Genomic DNA, 13,863 nt, shown 5'->3' on the forward strand with positions numbered 1-13,863 from the left:
CTGACGGGGATTAGACACAGCAATACCTCTAGTGGAGGAGACTGCTGGGGACAAGTAGGGCGCAGGAGTTCCTGGTAGTGCTGGGGCTTCTAACCCTTTAGCTCCTTGAAGGTAGGGATTGTGTAGTAAGTGCTTCCCCTCTAGGAGCTTGGTATCTAACACGGAGTTTGCAGTCTATCCCTTACACACTTGCCTGCTGCAGCTGAAGCCTGTTCTTTCCACTGCTCCTACTGCCCTGGAGCCTTCCACTCCCCCACTTACGTAGCCAGCCTGGTCTTGGCTCTTCTTGGGGTCCAAAGCCCACTCCCCATTTAGCACAAGGACAGAAGGTTGAAGGCCCAGGTTTGGGGGACCCCCACAGTACCCGGAGGCTGGGTAGGCACATTGGGCCTCTCCCTTGGGTCAGGGTCCCTGGCAGGGTTGGAGGTGGAGCTCAGTAACAGGATTGCAAAGCAGTGGTACCTAGTGGAAAGACAGTAGCCCTGAGGATCAGAGGACCTGGGTCCTAATCCCGGCCCTGCCAATTTCCTGCTGTGTGAGCTTGGGCAAGTGACCTAACTTCTCCATGCCTCGGTTTACTCAACTACAAAATGGGGATTCAATATCTTTTCTCCCTCCTAACTAGAGATGTGGGACCGGGATTGTATCCGGCCTGATTAATTTCTATCCACCCCAGTGCTCTGAACAGTGCTTGGCATGTAGAAAATGCTTAACAACTACCATAAAAAAAATCCTCCTCTGTGTGAGGACACAAGGGCTTAGGTGGCAAACAAGAGCTGAAGAGGCTGTCTGAAGGATGTTTGGGTAGGGAGATTGGAAATTGATCAGGAAAGCCCTCCTGGTTCAGGACTGTACCAAATATCTTTCATCTATCCTGTCTTAGTACATGAATGACATTATTATTACTGTTGTTATTATTATGAATATAATTAATAATAATAATATTTTATTTGAGGCTATCAAGCAGAGTAGCATGAAAGCAGCACTAGGCCAAAGAGAGAGTCCAGTGCCTTCAAGAATTAAATCAAACTTTAAGCATTTACTTATGTTCACACTAGATTTTAAGCTCCCTGAAGGCAGGGATCGTGTTTACCAACACTATTGTATTATACTCTCCCAGGTACCTAGTTGCCTTCTCAGGATCACACCTGGAGAGTTACCAGTATTTTACCCATCTCTATTACGGGAGGGAGAGTCAAGCAGAGGCATACCCATTCCATTCCTAGCTCAGGCAGTGGCAAGCAAGTGGAAGGCAATCTGCTACAAGTCAAAACTCCCCTTTGCTGGGCAGCGGTGGCACAGGAGTAAGTCAAGGGTGGAGACCCAATTTTATTGCGTGGAAGGAGGCACTGGTAAACCACTTCCATATTTCCACCAAGAAAACTCTACAGATATACTACCAGAACGACTGTAGAGGGAGGTGGGGCATTCTGGGAGAGATGTGTCCATGGTGTCGGTATGGGTAGGAAACAACTCAACAGCATAAGACAAGTTCCTAGTCTCCTTTCAGTATGTGCTCAGTAAATACCAATGATTGTTTAAATTTGACAAGATGTGTCTTTTAAACATGGGGTTTCTCCACTCATCCCTTTCTGCCAAGCTAAAATAATCCTGACTTCGTTGTTGTTGTAATCGCTGTTTTCCTCTACTGAGAAATTTTCTGGAAGAGGTAGTCACAAACTCGAAAGCACTGGGATATTTTTACCCACCAAACAATATATACACCTGCAGGCATTATATAGATATATGTAGATGTAGATGTAGATGTGCATTAAGGACACATATTGAGAAGTAGCATGGCCTAGCGGATTGAGCCAGGACCTGGGAATCAAAAGGACCTGGGTTCCAATTCTGTCTCCTCCACTTCATTGCTTTGTGACCTTGGGCAATTCACTTCATTTCTCTGGGCCTCAGTCACATCATCTGTAAAATGAAGATTAAAATGGGGAGCCCCATGTTGGACCTGCACTGTGTCCAACCTGATTCACTTGTTTCTACCTCAGGGCTTAGAACCGTGTTTGACACATAGTAAGTGCCTAAGAAAAATCATCATCATCACCATTATTATTATTACTATATTTGGTAAACTATGTTCTACCTATGAAATACCAGACCTTCCAGGACAACGTAGTCCTAGGCTAAGAATTCATCCATATCTTCTTTAAACTTTAAATTTAATCAGATCATTTATCATAGCAACCATACTTTTAGAAAGTTGGGGTAAGTGTTCTGAGTTCACATGGTACGTCTCAGAATGCTGATATAATAAGAATTGCCTCACGTTTAAGTTTAACTTGGAGTTTATAGCCCCCTTAAGTTTCACAAAGATTGAACAATGATCACTCACAATATTGAGGAGCAAATGTGCTTATAAAAATCTAATCAATACATGATCTAAGGACATCCAATTTCATGTATTTCATTTGTAAATTGTTCACTGTGGATTTGACTTACTTTATTATGAAAGCCCCAAATTTGATAGAAAATTTATTCTTCTCTCTCTTTTCTCCCTCTCCCTCTCTCTCTATGGCCGATGCGCGCATCCTCCGCTCCTCTCCCTCTCCCTGGCCGTTGCGCGCATGCTCCGCTCCTCGCCCCCTCCCTGACCGATGGGCGCATGCTCCACTTCTCGCCTTCACTCTCTCTTTCTCTCCCCCTCTCCCTGGATGTTGCGCGCATGCTCCGCTCCTCGCTCTCTCCCTAGGCGATGCACGCATGTTCCGCTTCTCCCCTTCGTGCTCTATCCTCGCTCTCTTCCTGGCCGATGCGCGCATGCTCCGCTCCTCGCTCTCTCCCTGGGCGTTGCGCGCATGCTCCGTTTCCTGCCTTCGCGTCCTTTCCTCTCTCCCTGGCCGATGCGCCCATGCTCCGCTCCTCGCCCTCTCCGTTGCGCGCATGGTCCGCTCGCCGCCCTCTCCCTTGCCGATGGGCTCATGCTCCGCTTCTCGCCTTCGCGCTCTCTCTCTCTCTCCCCGGCCGATGCACGCATGCTCCAGTCCTCGCCCTCGCCCTCTCCGTTGTGCGCATGCTCCGCTCCTCGCCCTCTCCCTGGCCTTTGCGCGCATGCTCCGCTCCCCGGTCCTCGTCACGTGCCGCTGCCCGTGCGCAGGAAGAGGCGTGAGAGGCCCGGGCGGGGAGCGGCCGCGCATGCGAGTAGGAAGCTGTGCAGTAGCGTTTATCATTATTATTATTAAATAATAATAATAACAATAATAATAATAATAATAATAACAGTTCTTAAACCCTAACTTTCTTCCCGAGCGCTGTTCTAAGCCCTGGGGTAGACACAAGTTTATCAGGCTGGACGCACAGCAGGCAAGTGGTTTAGCCGGGATTTGAACCCAGGTCCTTCAATCAGTCAATCAATCAATCATATTTATTGAGTGCTTACTGTGTGCAGAGCACTGTACTAAGCGCTTGGGAAGTACAGGTTGGCACCATATAGAGACAGTCCCTACCCAACAACGGGCTCACAGTCTACAAGGGGGAGACAGACCACAAAACAATACATATTAACAAAATAAAATAAATAGAATAAATTTGTACAAATAAAATAAATAAACAAATAGAGTATAAATACGTACAAACATAAATACATATATACAGGAGATGGGGAGTAGGGGAAGGAGGTAAGGCGGGGGGATGGGGAGGGGGAAGGGGAAGGAAGGAGGGGACTCAGTCTGGAAAGGCCGCCTGGAGGAGGTGAGCTCTCAGTAATACTAATAATAATAATAATAAAAATAATGGCATTTATTAAGTGCTTACTATGAGCAAAGCGATGTTCTAAGCGCTGGAGAGGTTACAAGGTGATCAGGTTGTCCCATGGGAGGCTCACAGTCTTCATTCCCATTTTCCAGATGAGGTAACTGAGGTCCAGAGAAGTTAAGTGACTTGCCCAAAGTCACACAGCTGACAATTGGTGGAGCAGGGATATGAACCCATAACCTCTGACTCCAAAGCCCAGGCTCTGTCCACTAAGCCACACTGCTTCTCTAAGTAGGGCCTTGAAGGGAGGAAGAGCACTGTACAAAGCATTTGGGAGAATACAATATTCATTCAATTGTATTTATTGAGCGCTTACTGTGTGTAGAGCACTGTACTAAGCTCTTGGGAAGTACAAGTTGGCGACATAGAGAGACGGTCCTTACCCAACAACGGGCTCAGTCTAGAAGGGGGAGACAGACAACAAAACATGTAAACAGGTGTAACAATAAACACAAAATGAATAATGAACAGAACACATACAGGCTAATTGCACTCTACGATATGGGTGTGTTACAGACCTTCTGAGAAGTACTGAGACTCCCTCTTTCAGACAATGTTTTTTAACCTGGGCTGTTTGAGGAAAGCTATCGCTCGATAACCAACGTCTTTCCTAAAAGTGTCCCCCTCAAACTTGATCTCTGCAAGTCCTTTACTGGCCCTCCGAAGAGCGGACACCAGGTCTTTCCGGGTGGCAGTCATCATCAGGACTCTGCCTCTGTTAGTGACCACTCTCCTTTCTTTCAGGGTGGTGCTTGCATGGAACACCCCCAGCTCTGAAGGTCTTGCCTCGGCTAACCCTCTCATCTCCAGGAAGAGGCTGGCACAGGATGGGAAAGAGAAGGCCTACCTGGGTGGCACAAAACTCTGCCCCCCTTCCCACTCAGTGTTCCCTAGGCATCCCTAGCCTGGGGGTACCGCTGCAGGGGTCCACCCTCTTCAGCTCTAGTCGGCACATTTTTGCGTGTGTATGTGTAGTATTTGATTTATGCTTACTATATGTCGGGCACTGTATTCATTCATTCATTCATTCATTCAATCGTATTTGTTGAGTACGTACTGTGTGCAGAGCACTCTACTAAGTGCTTGGGAAGTACAAACCGGCAACATATAGAGACGGTCCCTACCCAACAACGGGCTCACAGCCTAGAAGGGGGAGACAGACAACAAAACAAAACAAGTAGACAGGTGTCAGTGCCATCAGAATAAATAGAATTATAGCTATATACACATCATTAATAAAATGAATAGAGTAATAAATATTTACAACTATACACAAATGCTGCGGGGAGGGGAAAGGGGCAAGGCAGAGGGAGGGCGGGGAGGAGGAGGAGGAGAAGAAGAAGAAAAGGGGGGCTCAGTCTGGGAAGGCCTCCTGGAGAAAGTGAGATCTTAGTAGGGCTTTGAAGGGAGGAAGAGAGCTTGTTTGGTGGGTGTGTGGAGGGAGGGCACTTCGGGCCAGAGGTAGGAAGTGGACCAGAGGTCGATGGTGGGACAACCGAGAATGAGGCACAGTGAGCAGGTGAGCGGCAGAGGAGTGGGGTGTGCAGGCTGGGCTGTAGCAGGAGAGAAGGAAGGTGAGGTAGGAGGGGGAGAGGTGATGGAGAGCTTGAAGCCGACCGTGAGGAGTTTTGGCTTCATTCGATTGTTGATAGGCAACCACTGTTGATTTTTGAGCAGAGGAGTGACATGTCCAGAGAGTTTCTGTAGAAGCACTGGGATAGATACAAACTAATCAGGCTGGACACAGTCCCTGTCCCACATGAGGCTTCTAATCTAATCCCCATTTTACAGATGAGATCACTGGGGCAAAGAGAAGTTAGGTGAGTTACCCAAGGTCACACAACTGACAAATGGCAGAGCTGGGATTAGAACCCAGGTCCTTATGCCTCTCAGGCCCGTGCTCTCTCCAATAGGCCACTATTCTTCTTTTGTCCCATCCCAGCTCCTCAATTTGGAGCACTGCGGTAGGAGACCATGAGGTGGTGGAAGGGGAAGTAATATGGAACATCCACAGAGATGAATTTGGAACAAATCGGGGTTTCTGTGATGTTCCTGGGCAGCCTTCCAACTGTCTTCAATAATGACCCCTCCTGCCCCCTCTTCGACTCTCCCATCTTTCCGAGGAGCATCTCTGGAGGAGATCTCCTGCCTTCTCTCATAATCCAGCCCCTTCACCTGCACTATCAAACTCATTCCATCGCACCTTAACAAAACACTTGCCCCCTCCCTTTCTTCCCTCCCTAACAGCCGTCTTCAATGGTTTGGTCTCCAATGGCTTCTTCCGCACTTCTTTCAAACATGCCCATGTCTCTCCTACCCTAAAAATACCCTCCCTTGACCACCCAGCTCCCCCAGGTATCATCCCATCTCCCTCCTACCATTCCTCTCCAAACTCCTTTATCGAGTTGTCTACACCTGCTGTCTCAAATTCCTTTCCTCCAGTTCTCTCCTTGACCCCCTCCAATATGGCTTCCATCTCCTTCACCCCACAGAAACTGCCTTCTCAAAAGTCACCAATGATTCAAGTACAGTGCTCTGTACATCCGATTGAATGAATGAATCTCTTTCATGCCAAATCCATCCTAATCCTCCTTGACCTCTCGGGTTGCCTTCGGTACTGTTGACCACCCCGTTCTCCTGAAAACATTATCCAACCTTCGCTTCACTCACACTGTTGTCTCTTGTTACTCCTCTGATCTCACCGGCCGCTTATTCTCAGTCTCTTTTGCGTGGTCTTCCTCTGCCTTCCACCCGCTAACTGAAAGTGTCCCTCACAGTTCCAGTTCTTGGTCCCCTTCTATTCTCCGTCAACACCCAAACCCTTAGAGAACTCATTCACTCTCATGGATTCAACTACCACCTCTGCGTGTTTGATACCCAAATCTACATCTCCATCCCTAATCTCTCTCCCTCTCTGTAGTCACACATTTTCTCCTGCATTCAAGATATCTCTACCTGGATGTCCTCCCAACACCTCAAGCTCAGCGTGTCCAAAACATAACTCCTATCTTCCCATCCAAACCCTGTCGACCTACTCACTTTTCCATCACCTTAAACGACCCCACCATTCTTCCTGTCTCACAAGCCCGTAAATTTGGCGTTATCCTTGACTCCTCTCTCTCATACATCCCATCACTAAATCCTGGTGGTTCGACCTTCACCACATCGCTAAAATATGGCCTTTCCTCTCCATCCAAACTGCTACCTCGTTAAACCAATCACTTATGCTCTCCCACCTGGATTACTTTATCAGACTCCTTGTTGACAACCCAGCCTCCTGCCTCTCCTCACAGAAGCCCATACTTCACTCTGTTGCCAGGATCATTTTTCTACAAAAATATTCAGGCCATATTTTTCCACTCCTCAAGAAACTCCAGGAATTGCTCATCCACCTCTGTGTCAAACAACAGCTCCTCACCATAGGCTTTAAAGCACTCAGTCACCTTGCCCACTCCTACCTCATCCTGTCACTCTCCTACTACAAATCAGCCCGCATACTTCACTCCTCTAATGCCACCCTTCTCACTGTACCTCAATCTCAACCATCTTGCTGCCGACCTCTTTCCCATGTCCTTCCTCTGGCCTGGAATGCCCACCTGCCTCATATCCCATAGGTACTTACCCTATCCCCTCCACCACCGTTCCTCAAAGCCTTCTTGAAAGCACATCTCCTCCAAGAGACCTTCCCTGACTAAGCTCTCCTTTCCGCTTCTTCCATTACGTTCTGTGTTGTCCTGACTTGCTCCCTTTACTCATACTCCCTTCCAGCTCCACAGAACGTATGTACTCATCTGTCATTTCTTTTTTAATTCATATTGATGTCTGTCTCCCCGTCTAGGCTATAAGCTCGCTGTGGGCAGGGAATGTGTTTGTTTATTGTTGCACTGTACTCTCCTGAGCGTTTATCTATCGCCGAGGAGCCCAAGTGTTGGTGGTGTAGAGGGGTCTGCCCCTGATTTTCAACCACCTCTGGGCCCTCACTCACTGTTCACCTCCTCCAGGAGGCTTTCCCAGAATGAGCCCCCTTTTTCCTCTCCCCCTGCCCATCCCCACCCCACCTCCTTCCCCTCCCCACAGCACCTGTATATATATATACTTGTATATATTTATCACTCTATTATTTGTATAGATTTATCACTCTATTTATTTTACTTGTACATATTTACTATTCTATTTATTTTGTCAATTATGTGCATCTAGCTTTACTTCTATTTATTGTGATGACTTGACACCTGATCACATGTTGTTTTGTTGTCTGTCTCCCCTTTGTAGACTGTGAGCCCGTTGTTGGGTAGGGACCGTCTCTATATGTTGCCAACTTGTACTTCCCAAGCGCTTAGTACAGTGCTGTGCACACAGTAAGCGCTGAATAAATACAATTGAATGAATGAATGAATGCTCGGCTCAAGCCCATCCGGGATGCTTTGGGGTTATGAACACAGGCACACACATACCAAGCGTTTGGTACAGAACTCTGCACACAGTAAGTGCTCAATAAATACGATTGAATGAAATAAATGCCAAAGCTAAAGATGAGAATACAGACAGGGGGGAATTGTTCAGAGTGGAAAGGAAAAGGATTTTTTGGTTGCAGGCGTTATAAGTGTTTCAAAGCGTATTGAGAATTTACAGGTTAGGGGGTGTCACCCGTCGTCCGGGGATTGGTTCGTTCAGTGACAATCAGCGAGGTGAGAGAGAGAGAGAGAGACAGAGAGAGAGGCTGGGAATGGAAAGCCTGAGTTTTATATAAAATTTATTCCCCGAGGCAAATTGAATTATTTAGTTGTTTAGGCGCAATTGATTGAGCTTCCCTTTTGGGAGGAATGTAATTAAATCAGCAATATTCGAGCTTCCCTAACGGGAGGAACATAATCATACGATAATCGCGCGTGGGTGAGGCGTCTAGCTCTCACCCATATGCACTTCCCACTCTGGACGAATCCACTTACTTTCCCACACGGGACGAATCCATTCCATTACCTGCGCACGTGACGGGCGGCTAGCTCTCACCATGTGCTCTCCCTACATGGGAGGAGTCCACTTAGGATGCCCATCCGCAGCGGGGCATCTAGGTCCCACCTACAAGACACTCACCTGTCCCACGGCCCTTTCCCTCAGTGTGTTGGTTCTGGTTGCAGAGCGGGCATCTGGCCTTCTGAGCAGAGGGCCTCTGCTGCTGCTGCTACAGCGACTGCTCCTCCTGCTGCTGCGTGTCTTGGTGTTCTGCCCCCGAAGGTGAGAGACCACAGGTATTTACATCACCTGTGGCTTGGGCCATTCCCGTTTCCGTCCTCTGCTTGCTCAATCTCCACCCCTTTCGTCCTCCATACCTAATTTGGTCGGCACGGAGGTGAGGGACACCTATCTTTTCGGCCTGCTCCCCTCTGACCAGAGAAGTTGCATCAGAGGTGGCATTTTGACCTCGGGATGGCCGATGCCCAGAGTCACCTTGGCACAGAGGACCAGTTCCCATTGGGACCCTCTCCCGCTGTCCTTCCCCTTCCCTCCCCCTCCCTCTTCCAGGAAGCTTCATGAGTTCTGAAAAAAGGTTGCAAAAAGACAAAAAATGAGGCAAACATTAACATTCAGAAACACTTTATTCGATTGTGTAGTTTATACATTTACCTAGGGAAATAAGTGATGGTTTCAATTTAGACTAGAACTTGGAAGCCAACGGTGATTTAGAGCAATATCCTCTACAAAACTTTTATTCAGGTCAATTCCTTCACGATGCAATTTCAATCGGGTGAAATCCTTCAAGAAGATATGTCAAAGTCTGCCCTTTTCAATGGCTTATGTTTGACGTTTTCAGAATTGGAATTCCCAGATTGCCCGATGGAGCAAGCAGGGGGCAGCTCTGGGGTAGAGGGGAAGAGAGACCTTCCGTGAACTATGCGAAGAAGGAACCCAGGTAGAACAAGGGCTGGGGCGGTGAGGGGAGGGGGACGAGGTTTCCTCCGAAACTGAAGTGTGTATAAGTGACCCTCGAACTGAACTCCGAGGAAGAGGGAATCATGGTTTAGGCCTCCGCAGTCAGGGCTCTGCCAGCTCCTCTGGGTGGTTCATGCTGCCTCAGGTCCATCTCTGCACTCGTCAGGCCAGAGAGGGCAAAGCATTGCGGGAGGGGTGAGAGCCGGAGCTTGCGGAGAGAACAGGACTCTTGTTCCCATTTCACAGGTGGGGAAAGAGAAACGGAGAAAGAAAGGGACCTGCCCAAGATCACGCAACAGGAATGAGGTCTACGTGGGACTGAAACCTGGCTCTTCTGACTCCCAGTATCGTGCTTTTTCCACCAAGTCACGCTGATACCTGAATATCCCACCCCTCGGACACAGTTGCTAATTGCATGCTCTTGGAGACACGGGGGAATGCGTTTCAGACGCAAGTCAATGGTACTGTGTTTTCAAGAACCGGAGGTGGTGGGATTTCTGAATCCCTCTGGGCTGGTGTCGGGGCGCGGAGCTGGAGACGTAGAAGGAATTACTCTTCCCAATCCGTTTTAAGGGGAGCACGTGCAGTGGGTTATGGAAGACTTCATCCTAAGAACAGACCGGGGACAAACACAAACTTTAGGCGTAGCGTTCAGAGACCACGAAAGTAATAACACCCTCCATCCCCATGGGATCACGAGATCTCATAACAACCCTCCAACACCCCCATCTCCCTTCCTGACCCCTAAGACCTCAGTCCATGGAATGTTGCGACCAGCCTCCATACCATGTTTTCCCTTTCAGTCTCTCGAGTTTGCGGGTCACAAAGACATCTCTCTTCTTTTACCTGAGCGTGAAGTTCATGTCCCCCTCCCGCCCTCAGGCTCCAATCTCCTCTTGCCGCTCCACACACACTCCCCCCTCTTTCTCTGCGATTCGGGTTCGGCTGCTGCAAGGGACAGACTTTCTGCCATAATAACTCACCTGTGCACTTTGTCGCCTTCTTCTGGACCTTAGCCGTTTCCTGGTGTTTCCTTCTGGTGCTCTGGAACCAGGCTGTAACCTGGATGGGGAAGTAAACAGAAAATCGGTTCAGTTTGGGTCAAACAAGTGTGTGTGTGTGTGTGTGTGTGTGTGTGTGTGTGTGTTTGTGTGTATGAGTGTGTTTGTGAAGGAAGACAGGGAAGTTTGGAGACAGAGCGGGAGCAGACCTAACTGATTCCCGGCAGAGGCAACATTTGACCTCATCTTGTAAAACGAAGACGCGATTCAGACTCCTGGGAGCTGATGAACAACCACCTCTCCAGGCCACGACTTCCCTTCCAGCCAGTTCAGTAGAGGCTCATGTGTGGTCAGATGAAGCAGCGTGGCTCAGTGCACGGGCTTTGGAGTCACAGGTCTAGCGGGTTCAAATCCCGACTCCGCCACTTGTCGGCTGTGTGACTTTGGGCAGGTCACTTCACTTATCTGGGCCTCAGTTCCCTCATCTGTAAAATGGGGATTAAGACCGTGAGGCCCCCCCCGTTGAACAACCTGATCACCTCGTAACCTCCCCAGCGCTTAGAAGAGTGCTTTGCACATAGTAAGTGCTTAATAAACGCCATTATTATTATTATGAAATGGAAGACATGGCGTGTGGAGCAGGGGAGAGGAGGCAGATGGGAGAGCGAAAGCAAAGCATCTTGAAAGATTGATGGATGTGGGATGTGGGCAGAAGGGCCAAGGAACCTCAATTCTGCATAGACGATGGATTCTTGGTACCACACCCGTTCCTGCTTCCTCCACCGGTCAAGAATGCACTCCTCTAGACCACTACCTGAGAGAACGCAAGCCCACAGATAAGCGGGCTTCTTACCCGTGGAACGGAGATTGTCAAATCTCCGGCCGGTCTTACCGCTTCAGCGGTCCTGACGTGATGCTTCGTTTTAAATGTCGTCCACAAGGCTTCCGTGATGGATTTGCTCACAGGACGATTCCGGGGGGTTTCGTGGACCACCACCTTGTCCCTCTTCCTCTTGGTTGCGTTCCTTTCCTTTTCTTCCGCCTCTGTCTCTTCCATCCCATCACCTCCGTCGTTGTTCCTAGCAATGCCGATGAGCCCAGAGGAAGGTCCGGACCCATGTGCCTGATCTGGGGGTGCCATTCGCAGTTCCGGAAGGCAGAAGGGCGCTATTAGAGACAGAAAGCCAACAGTAAGTGGAGGACCCGGGAAACGCCCGACACGGAATAGGGCGGACCAATCCCCCTCTCCCAGTGCCCAGCCCTCACCCCGATCGATGACGTCCCTAAGTCCGGGGCCGAGTTCCAGGCGATTCCGGGCCAGGGCCCGCTGGCGCCACGGCGGCACCAAGGGCTTCCCCCATAGATCTGCAGGTACCGTTCTGGCCGAGGGTGGGAAATAATCCCCGGTCGTCCGGCAGCGGGAGCAATCTGACTCTCAGGCCGGGGTCGTGGAACTCGGCCTCGGCCTCGGGCCGCGGATCGGACCCCTTCGCGGTTCCACTTCCAACCGAGTCGACATGACGGATGGACCGGCCGGTCCCCGCCGTGGGGAGGTCGCGGCCGGCCCCTGGGGGGGGGGGGTTCTCCGGGGACGGGGGGACGACCCGCTCCCCCGCTGCCCGGAGCGGCTCTCAGCACGGAGGTCCAGCCCGGCAGGGGACTTGGGCCAGCTCCCCGAGGTCTGCGACCACCTCCCCGGCCCCGGGGTGTGCACTCAGCCCCGGTGACCCCCACCGCGGGGGCCGCCGGAATCTCAGGCCGGGCTCCCGCCCCTCCGCCTCGGCCACCGCGGGCACTGAGGACCGCTACGGGCGGTTCCCCTTCTTTTCCCACCCCGGTTCTGGCCTGTTGTTTCCGGGCTGCCACCGCCAGGCGGCGCCGGCGAAGCGGGGGCGGACGGCCCTCGGCGTTCGGGGCCCGGTTCCAGGTGATTCCGGGCCGGGGCCCGCTGGCGCCACCGCGGCGCCAACGGCTTCCGCCATAGATCTGCAGGTACCTTTCTGGCCGAGGGTGGGAAATAATCCCCGGTCCTCCGGCCGCGGAAGCAATCTGACTCTCAGGCCGGGACCGTGGAACTCTGCCTCGGCCGCGCGCGGCCAATCTGACCCCCTTGGCGGGACCACTCCCACCAAGTGACCCGGCCGGCCGGCCCCCCCCGAGGAAGGTCGCGGCCGGCCCCCGCCGGCCCCCCACCCCACGTCCGTACCCCGTCACCCTGTCTGCCACCCCCCACCTCCACCTCCACCTGCGGGCCGTCTGCCCGCTGTCTCTCGCCGGCCGCTCCCCCGACCCCCCTCTTTTAGTTTGGGGGTGGGGGTGGGGGGTTCCTCGTCTGTAAAGGGGGCCCTCCGCCAGTTTGGGGGTACACCACCGGTTTTGGGGTGCCCCCGGCCCCGGGGGGTTTTCCACCACCCCGAAGAGGTTGGGAGGGGTCCCCCTCGATTTCGGGGGGGGGACTGCCGGTTTCGGGGTGCCCCCCGGTTCTGGGGTACCCCTACCCCGGGGGTATTCCACCGCCCCGAAGAGGTTGGGAGGGGTCCCCCTCGATTTCGGGGGGCCCCCTGCCGGTTTTGGGATGCCCCCCCGGTTCTGGGGTACCCCCGCCCCCGGGGGGTATTCCACCACCCCGAAGAGGTTGGGAGGGTTCCCCCTCGATTTCGGGGCCCCCACGCCGGTTTGGGGGTACCCCAACGGTTTTGGGGTACACCCGCCCCCGGGGGGTAATCCACCACCCCGAAGAGGTTGGGAGGGGTCCTCCTCGATTTCGGGGGGCCCCCGCGGATATGGGGGTGCTCCCTTCGTTTTCGGGGTGCTCCCGCCACCGGGGGTATTCTACCGCACCTCCGAGGTTAGGAGGGGTCCCCGTCGATTTCGGGGGGCATCTCCCGGCTTAGGTACTCCTCTGCCCCCCGACCCTCAGGTTCCTGGCCCTGGCTCCAGGCCCTGGTCCCTCTGTGCCTCCCGGACCTTGTCTCCTTCTACCTCCACGCCATTGTGTCTCTCTCTGTCCTGGCCCAGAGTCCCCTCTACCTCCCAGGTCTGGACCCCCTGTCTCCAGACCCAGGTACCCTGGTCCTCCTGTCTCCTGGCCCGGGTACCCCTCTGCATCCAGGCCCTGGTCCTCCTGTTTCTTGGCCCAGGTACCCCTCTGCCTCCAGGCCCTGAT

The 13,863-nt window shown here is 51.9% G+C and overlaps 1 protein-coding gene across 4 annotated transcripts; it reads right to left on the reverse strand.

Annotated features, from left to right (window-relative positions):
- Positions 1-9,379: 9,379 nt before the first annotated feature.
- Positions 9,380-12,682, reverse strand: LOC119943737 (NANOG neighbor homeobox-like). Of its 4 annotated transcripts, none has more exons than XM_038764883.1 (4): positions 12,432-12,682; positions 11,551-11,864; positions 10,680-10,758; positions 9,380-10,304 (listed from the first exon to the last, which is right to left on the reverse strand). In XM_038764883.1, the coding sequence occupies exons 2-4, from the start codon at positions 11,836-11,838 to the stop codon at positions 10,300-10,302; spliced, it is 372 nt and encodes a 123-aa protein (XP_038620811.1). In that variant the 5' UTR covers positions 11,839-11,864; positions 12,432-12,682; the 3' UTR covers positions 9,380-10,299. The 4 variants fall into 4 exon arrangements, with proteins under 4 accessions (XP_038620811.1, XP_038620814.1, XP_038620812.1 ...); XM_038764886.1 differs by lacking the exon at positions 12,432-12,682 and adding an exon at positions 12,073-12,310; XM_038764884.1 differs by lacking the exon at positions 12,432-12,682 and adding an exon at positions 11,964-12,160 and having other exon boundaries at positions 11,590-11,864.
- Between the last annotated feature and the right edge of the window lie 1,181 nt (positions 12,683-13,863).

The sequence above is a fragment of the Tachyglossus aculeatus genome, chromosome 22, assembly GCF_015852505.1.
Source record: "Tachyglossus aculeatus isolate mTacAcu1 chromosome 22, mTacAcu1.pri, whole genome shotgun sequence".
Taxonomy (NCBI): Eukaryota; Metazoa; Chordata; class Mammalia; order Monotremata; family Tachyglossidae; genus Tachyglossus; species Tachyglossus aculeatus.

Excerpts from the sequence above, each read along its gene's own strand:
- LOC119943737 (XM_038764883.1), bottom strand. The coding sequence starts at position 11,838 with ATGGCACCCCCAGATCAGGCACATGGGTCCGGACCTTCCTCTGGGCTC. Across the intron at positions 10,759-11,550 it reads TGACAATCTCCGTTCCACGG|GTTACAGCCTGGTTCCAGAG; the intron begins GTAAGAAGCCCG and ends TTCCCCATCCAG.